This window comes from Anolis carolinensis, unplaced genomic scaffold, assembly GCF_035594765.1.
Source record: "Anolis carolinensis isolate JA03-04 unplaced genomic scaffold, rAnoCar3.1.pri scaffold_17, whole genome shotgun sequence".
Taxonomy (NCBI): Eukaryota; Metazoa; Chordata; class Lepidosauria; order Squamata; family Dactyloidae; genus Anolis; species Anolis carolinensis.
The window spans coordinates 1,898,068-1,918,747 of record NW_026943827.1 but is presented as its reverse complement, the minus strand read 5'-3'; the positions used below and the strand labels follow the sequence as shown (position 1 = coordinate 1,918,747).

General features: G+C 43.2%; 3 protein-coding genes and 1 long non-coding RNA gene across 6 annotated transcripts in view; 2 read left to right on the top strand and 2 right to left on the bottom strand.

The window, feature by feature from the left end:
* Positions 1-20,093, top strand: part of LOC134294590 (zinc finger protein 135-like) — a 71,291-nt gene extending 51,198 nt beyond the window's left edge. For all 3 annotated transcript variants that reach the window (XM_062966152.1, XM_062966153.1, XM_062966151.1), the window contains one exon: positions 316-20,093. In XM_062966152.1, coding sequence (XP_062822222.1) covers positions 777-1,997 — 1,221 coding nt within the window. In that variant the 5' untranslated portion in view covers positions 316-776 and the 3' untranslated portion in view covers positions 1,998-20,093. The remainder of the gene's footprint in view (positions 1-315) is intronic.
* LOC134294606 (uncharacterized) overlaps positions 1-20,680 on the top strand; it is a 122,849-nt gene that overhangs the window by 77,462 nt on the left and 24,707 nt on the right. The gene's annotated exons all lie outside the window — the stretch shown is intronic.
* LOC134294579 (zinc finger protein 658B-like) overlaps positions 1-20,680 on the bottom strand; it is a 64,915-nt gene that overhangs the window by 26,163 nt on the left and 18,072 nt on the right. The gene's annotated exons all lie outside the window — the stretch shown is intronic.
* The window catches only part of LOC134294604 (zinc finger protein 850-like), a 42,419-nt gene continuing 30,689 nt past the window's right edge, over positions 8,951-20,680 (bottom strand). Inside the window, exon 2 of the mRNA XM_062966177.1 lies at positions 8,951-12,292. Coding sequence (XP_062822247.1) covers positions 11,085-12,292 — 1,208 coding nt within the window. The 3' untranslated portion in view covers positions 8,951-11,084. The remainder of the gene's footprint in view (positions 12,293-20,680) is intronic.

The following is a 20,680-nucleotide window of genomic DNA, read 5'->3' as shown; positions in this document are numbered from 1 at the left end:
ATGCTGGTAATTCATGGAAACCCATGATCCAGAATAGGTTACACCCTTGAATGTTGGGAGGAGTTTTGCTGCCTGCCTGCCTGCCTTGTGTTTCTTTAACCACGTTTGGGTCTGACCCAATGAAATGAGTGTGGTCCTCCAATACGGGAAAAGGGTTCAGTCCCTTCCTTTCGTGATTCCTTCCTTCTCTTATCCTGTCCTTCTGTGTTTCCTCCCTTCCATCTTTCCTTTCTTCTTTCCTTTTTCGCTTTGTTTGCCTTGAGCCAGAGGTATGCGGCTTCATGTCTAACCTTTTGCGTCTTCTTTCTTGACCAGGACATGAGAGTTCTCTGGAGCCACCCCTGCCGTGATGGGAAACGAACCAGCTTCTAGTCGATATTAAGGCATTTGGAAACCAAAGTGCAGTAAGGAAACCAGTCCTCTAGGAAAAAGGATTCCTCTCAAGGGGCTGATCCTGCAGAATCCCTACATTCACTTTGGATTATAGAGTAGAACCGTAGAGTCAGAAGAGACTGCATGAGGCACCCAGTCCAGGCCTCTGCTGTGCAGGAAAAGCGCAAAGTACCCCTGACAGATGAGCATCTAGCCTCTGTTTAAAGGATTCCAAAGGAGCTTTCACTATATTTTGAGGCAGAGAGTTCCACCGCTGAACAACTCTTACAGTCAGGAAGTTCTTCTTAATGTTCAGATGGAATCTACTTTCCTGTTATTTGAACCTACTGCTGTGAGTGATCAGAAAGGGAAAAACAAGAATCAAGTGTCCTTATTGGAATTAAATGTACATAGCAATTAACACTGTTGACATGGAGGAGAAAGCATATAAATGTATCGAATGTGGAAAGAGCTTTAGTCAGCATGAAAAGCTGAAGAGACATCAAAGGACTCACACTGGGGAGAAACCCTATAAATGCCTGGAGTGTGGACAGAGCTTCACTCAGAAGGGAAACTTGTATACACATCAAAGGACTCACACTGGGGAGAAACCCTATAACTGCCTGGAGTGTGGACAGAGCTTCACTCAGAAGGGACACTTACATTCACATCAAAGGACTCACACTGGGGAGAAACCCTATAACTGCCTGGAGTGTGGACAGAGCTTCACTCAGAAGGGAAACTTATATACACATCAAAGAACTCACACCTGGGAGAAACCCTATAACTGCCTGGAGTGTGGACAGAGCTTTGCTCATAGTTCAGCTCTACGTAGACATCAAAGGATTCACACTGGGGAGAAACCCTATAACTGCCTGGAGTGTGGACAGAGCTTTGCTCATAGTTCAGGTCTACGTTCACATCAAAGGACTCACACTGGGGAGAAACCCTATAACTGCCTGGAGTGTGGACAGAGGTTTACTCAGAAGGGACACTTACATTCACATCAAAGGACTCACACTGGGGAGAAACCCTTTAACTGCCTGGAGTGTGGACAAAGCTTCACTCGTAGTTCAGACCTATGTAGACATCAAAGGACTCACACTGGGGAGAAACCTTATGACTGCCTGGAGTGTGGACAGAGGTTTACTCAGAAGGGACACTTACATTCACATCAAAGGACTCACACTGGGGAGAAACCCTTTAACTGCCTGGAGTGTGGACAAAGCTTCACTCATAGTTCAGGCCTACGTAGACATCAAAGGACTCACACTGGGGAGAAACCCTTTAACTGCCTGGAGTGTGGACAGAGCTTTACTCAGAAGGGACACTTACATTCACATCAAAGGATTCACACTGGGGAGAAACCCTATACATGCCTTGATTGTGGACAGAGCTTCACTCATAGTTCAAATCTACACTCACATCAAAAGACTCACACTGGGGAGAAACCTTATAAATGCCTGGAGTGTGGACAGAGCTTCTCTCAGAGTTCAAGTCTACGTTCACATCAAAGGACTCACACTGGGGAGAAACCTTATAAATGCCTGGAGTGCGGACAGAGCTTTCCTCAGAGTGGAAATTTATGTTCACATCAAAGAAGTCACACTGGGGAGAAACCATAGAAATGCATGGAGTGTGGACTGAGCTTTTCACGGAATAAGGTTATACATAGACATCATAGAATTCAACCTAGAGGGAATGATGTTAATTGACCCCAGAGTGTCATTCTAACATATACAAAAGCAACTCTTGCACATTTTGGAAATTCAAGCTCAAAGTTGGGACATTTCATCACATGTGGTGTATTGTAGAAAGATTGAACTAAAATATGTTCCATTCTGGAAGGAAACAAGGTTACATGAAACTAGAGTTTTATATGCTGAGAATGTTGGATGATCAATTAGAATGAAAGCATGGGTAGTTACTGCGAGATACTCAAGTAAGAATTGACTGTACACAGAGATAGAAGGAATGTTTTATTCCAAATCAAAACGAATGGCTTATAAAGACCTGCAAATTAGCCACAACGGACAAACTGACAACAACAACATGGGCAAATGTCAGTTGTAATAGGTATTAATTGGAAGAGTGTTATCAGAAATAGAAGTGTTGTTATATGATATTATCTAAAGGGAGTAGAATAATGAGAGATAAAAATTAACAGATAGAATGAGGCTTTTAGGCACGTATCCCTGTCTGTTTGTTAGTTCAGTTGTGTGTCTATGTAGGTAACTGTTCTGCTAGTGTGTTTGTTTCTGATTCCATCAAAACAACAGGAACCCTTTTGTTCTTAACACTTGTATTATTATTATTATTCTGTTAATATGTTTATATTATTAAATTCTATTATTGTATTATATTATTTATTATAGGATTATTCTATATTTTTATATTCTTTATTTTTCTATTCTATTTCCCTATTCTTATACTATTCTGTTGTTGTTTCTTCATTGGGTCCCTTCCGACTCTTGGTGACCTCCTGGACCAGCCCAGGCCAGAGCTCCCTGTCGGCCGAGGCCACCCGCACCTCCTTCAAGGTGGAGTCAGGATGCTTCAAGGATGCTATCCACTCATCTTGCCCTCGGCTGGCCCCTCTTCCTTTTATTTATTCATTTAAATAGTTAATTGATTGATTGATACACCGCTCTTCCGCTTGCATTTTCCCCATCATCATTCTCTTCTCCAAACTTTCCTGTCTTCTCATGACGTGGCCAAAGGACTTCACCTTTGCCTCTCATCTGCTTCCCTCCCGTGAGCAGTCAGTCGGGCTTTCTTTCCTGGAGGATGGACTGGTTGGATCTTCTTGCGGTCCAAGGCACTCCCAGGGTTTTCCTCCAACACCACAGTTCCAAAGCGTCTCTCTTTCTTCGCTCAGCCTTCCTTACGGCCCAGTTCTCTCTCGCATCCATAGGTTACTACTGGGAATACCACTGCTTTAGCTACGTGGAGTTTTGTTGCCAGTGTGATGTCTCTAGGTTAAGGGATCATCATCAAGTTTGACACCAAACTGGGAGGGATAGCTAACACTCCAGAAGACAGGAGCAGAATTCAAAACAATCTTAACAGACTAGAGAGATGGGCCAAAACTAACAAAATGAAGTTCAACAGGGACAAATGCAAGATACTTCACTTCGGCAGAAAAAATGGAAATCAGATACAGAATGGGGGACGCCTGGCTTGACAGCAGTGTGTGCGAAAAAGATATTGGAGTCCTCATGGACAACAAGTTAAACATGAGTCCTACAAAGCAAAGCAAATAATAATAATAATAAATTTATTTTTGTATGCTGCCTCCATCTCCCCAGCAGGGGACTCGGGGCGGCTCACACGGGGAACAAGCCCAATATAATCACATAAAATCATATAATAACAATTTAGACATCAGACAACACAATTTAAAAACAATTTAAACAGGTCATAGTTAAAATCGACAAAGTTAAAATGTTAAACAATCATCCGGGCATTAAAGGTCCAATATAGGATCACATCTGGGCAATAATTAAAACTGATTTAGGGAGTGTCCATTTACAAATAAGACATACATCAAATAGATACAACCGGTAAGGAAGATAAATCTGAACGGGAATCAAACTCAAAAGCGAGCAGGGCAAGTTTCAGTGTAGACATGGACCAGGTTATAACAGACTTGTCTACTCAAAAGCACAACAGAACAGCCATGTTAAAGCGGTACCTAGAATTTATTTATTTATGTATTTATTTACAGTATTTATATTCCGCCCTTCTCACCCCGAAGGGGACTTGGGGCAGATCATACTACACATATAAAGCAAACATTCAATGCCTTGACATAGAACAAAGACAAACGCAGGCTCCGAGCTGGCCTCGAACTCATGACCTCTTGGTCAGAGTGATTTGTTGCAGCTGGCTGCTCACCAGCTTGCGCCACAGCCCGGGCCCTACTCCACAGATGCAACTGTCTTTCAAGCTGCTTACATGAGCAGCGAGCCAGGCTCTTAATGGTCGGGAACTCAATCTGACCCGGCCTTCGATCCCACAACCTCTCAGTCAGTCGTGATTTATTGCAGATGGCTGCTAACCGGCTGCACCACAGCCCGGCCCGGTGGCCATGTTGGGTCTGTGTGCCAAGTGAGTCCCAGGCCCTTCGTTGTTGGCGTTCACAGGGCTCTTGGATTGCAGCAGAACTATACGTTCCACTCCCTACGACTCCTCTCAGTCAGGGTCAGGACTCCCCAAACCTCAATCTCCAGTTGCTGTGTGCCACAGGAAAGAATAGGAAAGGGTTAAGGGAGAGGCAGTGGGCGGGGCCATGCCAATTCCCTTCTACGTCCTATCCTTTTCTATGGCGCACAGCAAACAGAGGAACTGGTCAGCAGCAGAACATACTGGGGGGGAGGGGGTCTGGGGAGAATTCACCATGGTTTCTATGAGTTGTAGGGACTGGGATGTATAGTTCACCCGCAATCTAACAGCACTCTGAACTCTAGCAATGATGGAATTGGACAAAACTTGGCCCACAGAAACCCCATGACCAGCAAAAAATATGGGAGGTCTTTGGGGGGATACAGAGGAGTTGTAGTTCACCTCCACCCAGAGCGCACTGTGAACCCAAACACGGATGGATCTGGGCCCAACTTGGCACACAGACCTGATATGCCGAGATTTGATGACCGGAGGGTTTTGGGTGAGGGTAGTGACCATTCCAGCCCCAGATTCTGCCAACCTAGCAGTTCGGAAACATGCAAATGTGAGTAGATCAATAGGTATCGTTCCGGCAGGAATGTAACATTGGTGCTCCATGCAGTCATGCCAGTGACCACAGGACCTTGGAGGCGTCTACGAACATTGGCTCTTCGGCTTAGAAATGGAGATGAGCACCAACCCCAGAGTCAGACACGACCGGACTTAACATCAGGGGAAAACCTTTCCCTTTACGTAGAGGCATCACACTGGCAACAAAAGTCCAAGTAGCTAAGGCAATGGTATTCCCAGTAGTAACCTATGGATGCGAGAGAGAGCTGGGCCATAAGGAAGGCTGAGCGAAGGAAGAACTGTGGTGTTGGAGGAAAGTCCTGAGAGTGCCTTGGACCGCGAGAAGATCCGACCAGTCCATCCGCCAGGAAAGAAGGACCGACTGACTGCTCACAGGAGGGAAGGAGATGAGAGGCAAAGATGAAGCCCTTTGGCCACGTCATGAGAAGACAGGAAAGCTTGGAATAGATCACGATGCGGGGGAAAATGGAAGGAAAAAGGAAGAGAGGCCGACCAAGAGCAAGGTGAGTGGATGGTATCCTTGAAGAAACTAACTCCACCTTGAAGGAGGTGCGGGTGGCCTGGGCCGACAGGGAGCTCTGGCCTGGGCTGGTCCAGGAGGTCACCAAGAGTTGGAAGGGACAGAACGAAGAAACAACAGAACAATATAATAATATGAAAATAGAATAGAAAAATAAAGAATATAATATAGAATAATCCTATAATAAATAATATAATAATAAAATACTGCAGTAGAATATAGTAATATAACAATAATATAAACATATTACAGTATAGTCTCACTTATCCAACGTTCTGGATTATCCAAAGCATTTTTGTAGTAAATGTTTTCAATACATCGTGATATTTTGGTGCTAAGTTCGTAAATACAGTAATTACTACATAGCATTACTGCATATTGAACTACTTTTTCTGTCAAATTTGTGATAACATGATGTTTTGGTGCTTAATTTTTAAAATCATAACCTAATTTGATGTTTAATTGGCGTTTCCTTAATAGGGATAATAAGGAGGGCCTTATTATCCAACATATTCACTTATCCAACATTCTGTTGGCCCGTTTATGTTGGAAAAGTGAGACTCTACTGTAATAGAATAATAATAATAATAATAATAATAATAATAATAATAATAATAATAATAATACAAGTGTTACGAACCCAAAGGGTTCCTGTTCTTTTGTTGGATGCAGAGTGTTTAGGGAATTGTGAGGAAAATCCTGAGCGTGCCTTGGACCTTGGCAAGAAGATCCGACCAGTCCATCCTCCAGGAATGAAGGCCCAACAAGGACTGCTCACTGGAGGGAAGGATATTGGAGGCAAAGCTGAAGTATTTTGGCCACATCATGAGGAGACAGGAAAGCTTGGAATAGATCACGATGGTGAGGAAAATGGAAGGAAAAAGGAAGAGAGGCCGACCAAGGGCGAGATGGATGGACGGTGTCCTTGAAGTGACTGGCTCGACCTTGAAGGAACTGGGGGCGGTGACGGCCGACAGGGAGCTCTGGCCTGGACTGGTCCATGGGGTCACAAAGAGTCGGAGGCGACTAAACGACTGAGCAGCAGCAGAGGGATCAGTGAGGCGCTTTTAGAGACCAAATTCGGTTTTAACACTTTTCATGTAGCATTTATTGATAATCCCATCAGAATCATATCAAAATCACATCTAGAGAGAGCTCTCACCCACACGCACATGCATACATCCATACTCACACACACAGACCCTGCCCGGAAGAGGTGATCAGGTTCTCCCGACAGGTGTGGACGCTCCGTAGTCACAGGTCCAGAAAGCGTGCTGAATCTTTGAGGCATTTGATACCCTAAAGTTTAGTCCTCCTTTCGGGGAACGTGCTGTTCCTTCCATTCTTATGGCATGGTTTCAAAACATTCTCCATCTCAGGCTGTAGAGCTTATGGGGTCCCACCTGCACACGTTATTGACCATTGTTATTCGGATACACCTTACTGGACCCTCGTTCTGTCTTGCCAGGTGAGAGACGCCTTGTTGGTTCCTCGCTTCATGTTGTGATCCCCATCTCATGCCATCTCCGGACACAAAGCGCTGGCACAGAGCACATGACCATGGGCCAAAAGGGAGGACAGGACATACGAACCAGCCATAAAACTCAACTGCCCCGAGGTGGGGAAAAGGGACTCTGGAAGGTGGGAATGGGCAACCTCCAGGCGCCAGGACTCCAGGGTGATTTGATACTGTAGCTAAGCCTATATATACGGGCAGTAGAGCAGACTCTTATATTCCGAACAATAATGCCGTAGGTATCTCCAGCCCTTGTGTTTACTCTTTAAAAGAAGACTAACCCACACCACACAGTTGGAGCTGACAAGCCTTACACCCAACTGGATACAATTCAAGCCTTGGACAACTAATCGGAACCCAACTCATCAGAATCCAACTCATCAGAATCCAACTCAACTCAATGGAACCCAAGACAACTCATCGGAACCGAACTCAACTCATCAGAATCCAAATGAATACAACTCAAATCTTGGACAACTCAACGGAACCCAACTCAAGTCAAGTGAACCCAACTTGACTCAACTGAACTCGACTCAACTCAGCTTCATGTTGTGATCCCCATCTCATGCCATCTCTGGACACAGAGCACTGACGGAGAGCACATGGCCATGGGCCAAAAGGGAGGATAGGACACATGAACCAGCCATAAAGCCCAATTGCCCTGAGGTGGGGGGAAAGGGACTCTAGAGTGATTGATGGTACGGTAAAGGTCAAGGTTTCCCCTGACGTTAAATCCAGTCGTGTCCGACTCTGGGGGTTGGTGCTCATCTCCATTTCTAAGCCAAAGAGCCAGCGTTGTCCGTAGACACCTCCAAGGTCATGTGGCCGGCGTGACCGCATGGAACGCCGTTACCTTCCCGCCGGAGCAGTACCTATTGATGTAGTACTCACATTTGCATGTTTTCGAACTGCTAGGTTGGCAGAAGCTGGAGCTAACAGCGGGCACTCACTTTGCTCCCTGGATTTGAACCTGGGACCTTTCGGTCTGCAAGTTCAGCAGCTCAGCGCTTTAACACACTGAGCCACCGGAGGCTCCTGATGATACTGTAGCTAGGCCTATATACACGGGCAGTGGAGCAGACTCTTGTATTCTGAACATTAAAGCCGTATGGGATCTTCAGCCCTTGTGTGCCTGGGCTCTCTTTCAAAGAAGACTAACCCACACCAACACAGTTGGAGCTGACAAGCCTTACAATTTGCTCTAAATCCCTTACTCTCTGTAGCTTCTGCCTGCACCAGCCTGGAGGAAGGAGAGAGAGAGGACCAACTCGCAGGCATTTTGGGGGAAGAAGCAGGCTCCGAAGGAGGAGATGGGGCAGGATCTCACACTCCCTTGAGTGCAGCTCCCCCCCCCCCGATCCAAGTGGGTCACACCAGCCCCGGGGGGCAAGAGGCTAGCTCCGGCCTTCCAGCGGTCGCTCCGTCTCCTCAGGCCATCTCCCCCGGCCTTTCTGCGGCAGCCCCTTCCTCCCATCCCGTTGGAGCTGACAAGCCTCACTCTTCACCGCCCAAGTCCGTCCCATGTCACGCTTTGCGTGAACTCCGTTTTCTTTTGAGGCCCGTTTCTTCTTTCTTCACAAGCACCCACACAAACACACTCCCGTTTCTTACACACACGGCCTTGATACATCAATACTACTTTATTGTATCGCATGTCTGATTCAGTGTCAATTCTATGTATATAATCAGTTTAATATAGTTATATTTAGCGGAAAAGCGAACCGCTCACACAGATTTAAATACCGGGAACTTTGCCGAAGCGCTATGGATCCAATCTGAGCCCAACAGAATTTAAAACAAGTACCTTTATTATACTGCAGTATAGACGGATGGACAAATCAAAGGTGACCGCCGTGAAGAACATTTGAAATGAAGCTCAATATATCCTCATGTTCCTCATTTCTTTGGAACAGTACAGAGTGTTGTAAGCGTGCTTCCTTTATCATAACCAACATTTGTAGAAAAACATGTTGTTCACTTATGTTCCAGTAAGTAGCTTAACCACATTAACCACATCGGCCGACCACAAGATGTTCCGGAAACATAGTGGCGACATACGGACACTTGCCTCTCCTCTGGAAGAAGGCAGGTTGCATCTTTAATAGAATAAGTTGAAGTAGACACCTTAATAATGCATAATTAAAAGCAATCGGAAATAGAATAGAAATAGAATAGAAATGCAGGCACTTTGGCCCATCAACCCTCTCAATAGAGTCAACATACATCGCAGTTCACAATTGCGTTTCTAAGTATTGCAATTCGTTTTCAAATACAGAAAATCGATCAGTCACTCCTTGTAGCCCTCACCTTACTATTGGGTGCATCAATAGATGTAAACATGCTGCTGCCGCTTTGGGTGAATATCCGTTGATTTCATCACACCAGTGACGTTCTGTCGGGCTGCTTCCTTCTGCGGCCACGCTCTGACGTTCTCCATCAACCTCTTGGATCCTAACAAAACCTTTCTTACTTCTTTCCTCATAACTCTCCATATGTTTCTTCACCTGCTGATTCGTTTTTACTAGTATATTTAATTTTTCCCAATTAATTCCTTATCTTATATTTATGGATAACTTTTTAAACTTCAAGTCTATTTCACTGTCTCCATTCTCCATCACGTACACCAAATTCCCAGTTTCATCATCTTGAACAAAAGTTATGTTACATTTACATTTCAACCGAATGTTTGTTTATCGGGTTCTATTATATTTCCATCAGAGTAACACATTCCTGTATCTTGTGTGAATGTATCACATCTTCCATGTTTATAGCACACGTGGTCCTATCTGTGTGAGGTGTGGTGAGCACACATAATCTGCTTCCCGCGCTTCCCATTGTTTTATATCCATTGTGGTGTTTCCTTTATAAATCTTTGTATCTGAGCACAATATCTTACTTGACATTAAAGAAGGCATACAGAATATCCCATTGACTACTACAAGGGTTGTTGTTGTGTCACAAACCATTATCTAAATTGTGTCATGTTTTCTACTCACTGATCTCACAGACCTCACTCTTCCCTGAACGCTCGGCATCCAAAGAACAGGAAACCTTTGGGTTCAGAACAAAACAAGTTGACAGTTTCAGCAGTTTTGTCCCTTATAAATCCCCCTCTTTGTGGCAAAAAATAAATAAAAAAGAGAGATTAAAAGCAACATTACAAAAAAGGCAGAAATTGTATATAATGCTTCAACTACACATGAAACTAACTACTACATGAGATACAAAACTAAATCAGAAACAAACAGACCTGCGAAACAGTTACCTTCATAGACACACAACTGAACTAACAAACGACAGGGATAAATGCCTAAAGGCCTCGTTCTATCTGTTAATTTTTATCTCTCATTATTCTACTCCCTTTAGATAATATAATTACTTCCAGAATGGAACGTACAGAGTTCCCTCACTACTTCGCTCTTTGCGGATTCGCTGTTTTGCGGTTTTTCAATAAACTCTAAAAGACTACTATAAATAATAAAAAATTACAATGTACAGCCTAAGGAAGGGAGGAAGGAGAAGCCAAAGGGAGAGAAAAGGAGCCCAAGCGGCAAAAAGAGGAGAAGGAGGCGATTTATCAACACATTATTTCTTGATAAAGACTTAAAATAGTGTATAACTATTAAAATAATGTAGAAATATATAGCATCCCTACTTTGCGGATTTTCACTTATTGCGGGTGGTTCTGGAACCCAAACCCCGGGATAAGTGAGGGAACACTGTATTTTTAGTTCAATCTTTCTACAATACACCACATGTGATGAAATGTCCCAACTTTGAGCTTGCATTTCCAAGAGTTGCATTTCTACTTGTTAGAATGACACTCTGGTGTCAATTAACACCATTCCCTCCAGGCTGAATTCTATGATGTCTATGCATAATGTTATTCTGTGAAAAGCTCTGTCCATACTCCATGCATTTCTATGGTTCCCCCCCAGTGTGAGTTCTTTGATGTAAACGTAGACCTGAACTACGAGTAAAGCTCTTTCCACACTCCCGGCATGTATAGGGTTTCTCCCCAGTGTGAGTCCTTTGATGTTCACGTAGAGTTGAACTATCAGCGAAGCTCTGTCCACACTCCAGGCATTTAAAGGGTTTCTCCCCAGTGTGAGTCCTTTGATGTTTACGTAGGCCTGAACTATGAACAAAGCTCTGTCCACACTCCAGGCACATATAAGTTTTCTCCCCAGTGTGAGTCCTTTGATGTGAACGTAGGTCTGAATTCTGAGTGAAGCTCTGTCCACACTCCAGGCATTTATAGGGTTTCTCCCCAGTGTGAGTCCTTTGATGTCTACGTAGGCCTGAACTATGAGTAAAGCTCTGTCCACACTCCAGGCATGTATAGGGTTTCTCCCCAGTGTGAGTCCTTTGATGTGAACGTAGGTCTGAATTCTGAGTGAAGCTCTGTCCACACTCCAGGCATGTATAGGGTTTCTCCCCAGTGTGAGTTCTTTGATGTCTACGTAGGCCTGAACTATGAGTGAAGCTCTGTCCACACTCCAGGCATGTATAGGGTTTCTCCCCAGTGTGAGTCCTTTGATGTGAACGTAGGCCTGAACTCTGAGAGAAGCTCTGTCCACACTCCAGGCATTTAAAGGGTTTCACCCCAGTATGAGTCCTTTGATGTGAATGTAGATCTGAACTCCGAGTGAAGCTCTGTTCACACTCCAGGCATTTAAAGGGTTTCTCCCCAGTGTGAGTCCTTTGATGTATACGTAGACCTGAACTACAAGTGAAGCTCTGTCCACACTCCAGGCATTTATAGGGTTTCTCACCAGTGTGAGTTCTTTGATGTGTTTGTAAGCTTCCCTTCCGAGTAAAACTCTGTCCACACTCCAGGCATGTATAGGGTTTCTCCCCAGTGTGAATCCTTTGATGTCTACGTAAGCCTGAACGATCAGTGAAGCTCTGTTCACACTCCAGGCATTTATAGGGTTTCTCCCCAGTGTGAGTCCTTTGATGTACACGGAGACTTGTACTATGAATGAAGCTCTGTCCACACTCCCAGCACTTATAGGGTTTCTCCCCAGTGTGAGTCCTTTGATGTGTTTGTAAGCTTCCCTTCCGAGTAAAGCTCTGTCCACACTCCAGGCATGTAAAGGGTTTCTCCCCAGTGTGAGTCCTTTGATGTGTTTGTAGAGTTGAACTATAACTAAAGCTCTTTCCACATTCAATACATTTATATGATTTCTTCTCCATGTCAGCAGTGTTATGTACATTTAAATCCAATATTGATGCTTGATTCTTGTTTTTCCCTTTCTGATTACTCACAGCAGTGGGTTCAAATTACAGGAAAGTAGATTCCATCTGAACATTAAGAAGAACTTCCTGACTGTAAGAGCTGTTCAGCGGTGGAACTCTCTGCCTCAAAATGCAGTGGAGGCTCCTTTGGAATCCTTTAAACAGAAGCTAGATGCTCATCTGTCAGGGGTACTTTGCACTTTTCCTGCACGGCAGAGGCCTGGACTGGGTGCCTCATGCAGTCTCTTCCGACTCTATGGTTCTACTCTACAATCCAAAGTGAATGTAGGAATTCTGCAGGATCAGCCCCTTGAGAGGAATCCTTTTTCCTAGAGGACTGGTTTCCTTCCTGCACTTTGGTTTCCAAATGCCTTAATATCGACTAGAAGCTGGTTTGTTTCCCATCACGGCAGGGGTGGCTCCAGAGAACTCTCATGTCCTGGTCAAGAAAGAAGACGCAAAAGGTTAGACATGAAGCCGCATACCTCTGGCTCAAGGCAAACAAAGCGAAAAAGGAAAGAAGAAAGGAAAGATGGAAGGGAGGAAACACAGAAGGACAGGATAAGAGAAGGAAGGAATCATAGAAGGAGAGAACTGAACCCTTTTCCAATATTGGAGGGCCACACCCATTTCATTGGGTCAAACCCAAACGTGGTTAAAGGAACACAAGGCAGGCTGGCTGGCAGAACTCCTCCCAGCATTCAAGGGTGTAACATATTCTGGATCATGGGTTTCCGTGAATTACCAGGATTGTGCTAAATGCTGAAAGAAACAAGGATTTCTTTATCGATTGTGTCATTATCTCCCCTGCCACAGGGACCCCCAACTCTGCTTCCTCAGCATCTCAAAGGGTCACTCCGGCCACATTTCCCAAATGAATCTTCCAAACTAAGAAGGACCTGCCTTCCCAACTGGCTAATTCACAACCACGTTCACAAATTGAGTCCATGCTGAACTAAGTTCCATTCAGGCATTCATGCATTCCCTCTGTAGAGCCCATGATGAGATGCAAAGACAGGCACAGCTCCAGCCACAAAGCCTCCTTCCTGCCGACTCCCTTCACCTTTGCCCACTTCCCCCTTTCCTTCTTTTTCCTCCGTCCAGGGGAAATCCAAAGAAAACTGGAGGCTATGGAGAGAAAAGGTCTTCCTTGGATGCCTTTGGGAAGAACCGTCACGGGCCTGAAAGGTTATCCCTTGATTCTGTAAGGCTGAAAACAAAAATGACTGGGAGAAGAATGGGCTTCCGTGGGAACTTCCAAAAGAAAGGGCCTGGTATTCTATCTCCCCAAACTCTGGCACCCTCACATGGTTAAGACAGATCGAGAAGGAAGGTTTCTAATGGTAGCGATGGAACTACAAACAATTACTCAAGTATAAGCCGGCTTTTCAGCATGGCTTATACTCGGGTGAGGGAGGGAAGGAGGGAGGCAGGTGTTGCTGAGAGGCAGCTGTCACCGTTTGCAGTCCTTGTCCTTGTGACTGAACGAAAGCAGGTGCCTCCCTGAGGTAACAAGGCTGCACTTGAGTGAGGGCGAAGAGGTCCTCATGCTTGACTTCCGGTTGGTGGCAACGTGGTGGACAACGTGTCTCCTTGGAGCTCCAAGGGGACAGCCTGGTTTGGAGCTAGGGGTGGTGGTGACCCCCCTCCCTTGCGGTGGATCGAGGCCCAAGGGGCTCTACCCTCACAGCGCGACCGGCCGACGGCGTCAGGAGGGGCGCCTCCCTCAAGGAGACGTCCCCAAAACGCCCGGCAGCGGCGTGCAAAGAGGGGCAGCTCAAACCGAAAGGCACAGGGGACGAAAGTCTCCCTAAAGTTCCATCTGCCACCAGCACCAACATTACGAGAACTGCTAAACAGAACGAAACGACAAAAAAAGAATACATTTACCTCTGAGGGGAGGAAGCCAGTTAACTTCTACCCGGATAAGAGAGGAACGGGCGTGCGCCAGATCAAAAGACGGGGGGAAAAAAGCATCAAACGACAGGTGAGAAAGAGCAACGGACGGAGGTGAGGGGGAAGAGGAGGAGGCGAGAAGTGTGGAAAGGGAAGGGAGAGCAGGAGAGCCGTCCAACACACAAAGCCGACAACTGGTCTGTGTGAGAAGACAGAGTCGCCATTACTGCGACCTTGAGGATTTCTTGTTGAGTCTACAAGACTTGTCTTTATAAACAACTGTGCTAGCGAGAGCAGAGGCCAGAGAGACAGGAAGCCACAAAGACGGAAGAAGCTGGAAGGAGAGGAGGACGGGAAAGAGAACTCAGGAAGGGAGGAGGGACGAGTGGAGAAGCAACAAAGAGGTTCAGCAGGAGGTGGAGCCAGAGAAGAGAAGAAGGAGAGGGGAGTAGAAGAGAGAGAGAGGGGGGAGGCTGAGCGACGTAAGAACGCTAAAGTGATAGGCAGACTTACAGAAGGAAGACAGAGCTATACAAGGGGGGGGGAAGGAGAGAAATAAAGACAAAAAGCGAAGTTTGGAATAAACAGTTGGCATAGGGGAAGCACAGTGAAGGATATAAGGAAAATAAAGAAGATAAAGAAAATAAATATCAAATAACCACAGCAATGAACTAATCACTAAATCACAACTAAATCAAAAAGCTAGAATTCTAAATTGAATCAACACAACACAAATCAATTAAAGATTAATCAATCTGTTTATCAAATTACAAAGCACAAACTGCTAAATACCAACAGCAACTATAGTACAACTAAATTAATTAAAGTAATAAAATAAATCAAATTCATCCAAAGACCGACCTGACTTAATTTCCAAGGTTTGGTTCCTTTTGGTGGGGCCTATCATAATAATAAAATCGAATTCTTTGACTGACGCTACTAAAAACACCCCCCCCCCCCCCCGGTCTAGCTTCCACCAACGGATAGGTGAACAAAAGACTGATAAGGGGTTGACAAAATTCCCGATAAAAGATCACCAAAGACAACTACTAAACAATAATGTACAATACTAAGGGAAAGGCCGTACAAGGCCCAAGACTACAAGCCAAGAGAGACTCACTTCCGGAGGAGATAGGGTTCAAAGAAATATTACTGGAAATGCAAAAAATTGCATTAAGACAGGACACCCAGTTCCAAGCTTTACACGAAGAAATTCAAAGTTTCAAACAAGAGTTAAAAGAAGAAATGAAAACATTGAAGGAAGACTTGGAGAAGGTGAAGAGAGATAATCAAAATATGATTAAATCGCAAAGTAAGTTAGAGTACAAGGTGGAGAAACTGGAGAATTTGAATCAGAAATCTCAACTACAAGCAGAAATGATGGAAAATAGAGAATTAGAGTACCAACTAAGAATTAGACACCTCGAAGAAACGGCAAAAGAAGATCTGAAAAAAATAATAATAGAATTGTTAGCTGAACTGATGAACACCAGCGCAAACGAAATAGACCAAGACCTGGATAGAGTATATCGGATCACAACAGGATACTCCAAAAGAAACAAAACTACAAGAGATGCAATAATTACTTTCAGCAGAAAACGTATAAGAGACGAAATTTTAAAAGAAAATGCCAAGAGATCGATATTCTACAAAGACAAAAGGGTGATCATAATGAAAGAGGTGTCGCAACAAAGTTTGGCTAGACGTAGAAAATATGCCTTTTTGACGGAAGAACTGTCTAAAACAGGGGTCCTCAAACTTTTTAAGCCGAGGGCCGGTCCACAATCCTTCAGACTGTTGAGGGGCCGGATTATCATTTGAAAAAAAAAAAAAACAAACAAATTCCGATGCACACTGCACATGTCTTATTTGTAGTGCAAAAACAACAACAACAACAACAAGAACAATGAAAGAACAATACAATATTTAAAAATAAAAATAATTTTAACCAACATACATTTATCAGGATTTCAATGGGAAGTGTAGTCCTGCTTCTGGCCAATGAGATAGTCAAGTTAATTAGGGTTGTTGTTGTTGTTGTTGTTGTTGTTGTTGTTGTTGTTGTGTGCCTTCAAGTCATTTCAGACTTTGGGCAAGCCTAAGTCTAAAATTTATTTATTTATTATTTATTTATTTACTGCATTTATTTACTACATTTGTATCACTCCCTTCTTACCCCAAAGGGGACTCAGAGTGGCTTACAAATTATATGCACAAACAATATATTATATTATTAGCATAGCACAATATTAACATTATATATTACTATATTGAACTATACCACTATACTGTAATATTATTAGTAATATTATATGTAATATAGAATATATAATTAATATTATTATATGGTATTATAATTAGTGTTATATTGTACTACATTATAATATTATTATCAATATTATATGTATATACAATATATTATATTATAAAACTGAGGGCGGGGGCCAGGTAAATGACCTCGGAGGGCCGCATCTGGCCCCCGGGCCTTAGTTTGGGGACCCCTGGTCTAAACGAAGGATTAAATTCAGATGGGAAAAAACAGAGAGGATCACAGTGACATTTAATGACATAAGATACTGGCTTAATACAGAAGAAAAGGCTAGAGCCTTTTATGAGACGCATATGAAAGAGAAAGCACAATTATATACACCGAAAGATTACAACATACAAGCAAAAGGGAAACAAAGGGACAAGCAAGGAAGGAAACCTGATGAAAGAGAAACAGATGAAGATGAAGATGGCCCGGACGATGAACGAAACGACGAGAGAGAAAGAGAACTCAAGAAACTGAGACAATTTTCACCAGAGAACTATCAATTACTGACGTCACAAGAGGTGCTTCAATGGGAGATGCAAGACAACTCACATGAATAGAGACCTAAAGATCTTCTCAAACAACATTAACAGGATCAATTCCCCAAATAAGAGAAGAGTCTTCAATCACCTGATACAAAAAAACTACGACATAACAGCTTTACAGGAGACGCACGTGAACAATAAACACACAAAACATCTGATACAAGAAAGATTAGGGAAGGCTTTTTATGCAACTGCGAATGAAAAAAAAAACGGGGAGTGGTACTATATATAAAGGAGTGGATTCACGCAAATCAAGTATTTAAGGACAATGAAGGGAGGTATATAGGGGTTGTTATAGAAATAAAAAATCAAAAAATACTGGTTTGCAATATTTATTGTCCAAATGGTCCAAAGTTGAAATTTATAAAAGATCTGAATAATAATATAGTACAACAAGAATTCGACGAGTTAATAATTTTAGGAGATTTTAATGGTGTAGTTGATGCGACCAATGACAAATCAAGTAGTAATGGCAAGCAAAATAAGGGGAAAACCAACTCCGGTCAACTACCTAAACAATTCTTACAACATATGAAGAATCTAAATCTAATCGACATCTGGAGACATCAAAATGAAAAAAAGAAAGATTATACCTTCTATTCTGGAAGACATGAGTCTTGGTCTCGTATAGATATGGCTTGGTTGACAAATGCGTTAGCAGTCAGGACAAAGAAAATTAAAATACTACCCAGAATTCTATCAGACCATTGTGCCCTAGAACTTACAATAAAAGGAAGAAACAGCTCCTATAGATGGAGATTAAATGAGAACCTACCGAAAAAGGAGAAAGATATAGAATTAAATAGAAAGTTACTAAAGGAATATTTAGATTTAAATAAAGGTAACGAGACCTCTAAAAATACCCAATGGGAGGCAATGAAAGCTGTAATGAGAGGATATCTTATCCAACAAAATTCAATTAAGAACAAAAACAGAAACAAAGAAATAAAGGAATTCATAGAAAATATCAATATAAAAGAGGAGCTACTTAAAAAAGAACCAACAAATAAGAAAGTAGTTATGGAACTAGAAATGCTTAAAAAACAGCTACAAATATTACAAACAGACAAAATAGAGAAACAGCTGAAGTATATTAAGCAAAACCATTTTCAGAACGCGAATAAGATTGGGAAATGGCTGGTTAAAAAAATAAAGGACAAAAAACAAAGACAACACATCATCAAAATACAGAAAGATGGAATTACATACTTGGAGGAAAACAAAATCGCCGATCAATTTATAAACTTCTATAAGGAATTATATAAAAAAGAAGAAGTCTCCAAAGAATCGATAACAAAAAATATTTGTAATCTAAATTTACGAAAATTAAATGATGAACAAAGAAAAGATTTGAACAACCCAATCACAACTGGCGAAATTGATATAGCAATCCGTAAACTCAAAAATAATAAAGCACCAGGGCCAGATGGATTCACTGCCATTTTCTATAAGATTTTCAAAGAAGAACTAGGCCCATTGTTGAAAGATATACTCAACAACATTCTAGACAACAAAGAAATCCCCATATCCTGGCAAAAAGCCAATATATCCCTAATACATAAAGAGAATACTGAACCGACAGAAATCAAAAATTATCGACCCATTTCCTTATTAAACCACGATTACAAAATCTTTATGACAATTATGGCAGAGAGATTAAAAAACTTTATGAGAAAGTGGATTTTGGAAGAGCAAGTAGGTTTTCTGCCCAACAGACAAATAAAAGACAATATTAGAATTCTAATTGACACAATTGAATATTATGAAAAGCACAACGAAAAACAGATGGCATTATTATTCATTGACGCAGAGAAAGTGTTATGATTGAGCCTCATGGCTCTGTTACTGACAGACGTGGGCGTAAGACTCCTCGAGAGTCAGATACTCTCGAGGAGCGAGAAAGAAAAAGACTGCGAGACATTTTTGCAGCACCGTCTGACGAAGAGTCTTTTGAGGGGTTTACGGAGAGAATGGAAGAGGGGCTGGTTACCTCGGAGGAGGATGAGATGGATTGGACTCGGGTAAGGGAGGAATTGGGTGCCACTGGCCATGATGGGATGGAAGATGAATGGGGACCTTCAGGATTAGATCCATGGCTTAGCTGGAGGGATGGGACGGGATCCACAGCTGGAGATGCTGTGGGGCGTAGTCAGAGGTGTTCCAGCTCTGATGAGGAAAGTGATGAGGAAACGCCCGGGTTAAGGAGGACAGCTGACAGTGATGAGGATTTGTAACTGGCATAAAATGGGGCTTGGGAGCAATTGCAAATTGCGTTGGGCAAGGTAATCTGGACAAACGCTTGGGATCTGTGTGGGACGCTTTCCTGAAGACTGGTGTGTTTTCCTGTGCTGAGACGTAAGTTGTTTTGGAATTCAGGGTCAGACGGCGGGAGGAATTGTGTGGGCATTTGTTTGTGCAAACCTGTGCTTACTCTTATTAGCTTGACCTTCCGTCGTCTTCTTGACGGACGCCATCTCCTGCTTTGAAAACTCGGACTGAACTGACCACGGCTTGTCTTCCCCCTTGTTGGACTTGGAAACTACAAACGTCTGCTTCTGGCTTTGATCTACGGAAAGGAACTGGGTCTACTCTGCTGCTACAATCCTTGGCTGATCTGTTCGTGTTGGAAATCCTGTCTGCTGTGTGTGGGGGAGCGACGCAAGTTTTTCTAAGCACAGTGTTGGCAGCAGAGAGGAATCTGCTGCCAATTAGTTGCATTCTTTTGTATCTTTTGTTCCTCGGCTTTTGTTTTGTTTATCCCCAGGCTGAAGCAAGCAGTTTGTTTTTTACCCGGATTAAACTCCGGTTTAATCCGGTTTATCTTTTGAACGTTTTTCCTTGTCCCTTTTTGCTCCTAAAGGCTAAAATTGCCTGGCCCTTGTATTTTACGGGCACTTTTGAGTTCTGTAATCCAATAAACTCTGTTATCTTGAACCTTGTGGCGTTCTGTCCTTGACAGATTGCCCAACGCCATAAAAAGTTTATTGCAGTAATAAACCCGTCAGGAAGACGATGGAGGAGTTAAGGGCCAAATTTGACCAATTACAAACGGCTTTTACCGTCAGCCAAGCTGCTCATGCTGTGAAAGGACATGTTTTGACTCCTGAACGCTTTGACGGGACCAGGTGCAAGTTGCTAACCTTTTTGGCACAAGTGGAGCTTTATTTTTCCCAGCTCAGTGCTCATGCTTTTCCTACAGACACTAGCAAGGTGGCATTTATTTTGAGTTTGTTGACCGGTCCCGCAGGACAATGGGCCACTAATTTAATTTTGGGAAATGACCCAGTCAAAGACAATTTGGATAATTTCAAAAAGTTATTAATTGACACTTTTGGAGATCCTCTCCGCACGGAGAATGCTGGGTGGGCTCTGTATCGGTTGAAACAGGGAAAGGGGACTGTTTTGGATTACTTAAATAAGTTTAACTTGTATCGCCACCAGCTGGATTGGGGGGAAAATGCATTCATGCTTTTATTTACTGCCGGGTTAAGTGATATGCTCCAGGATGAATTAGCACGCTT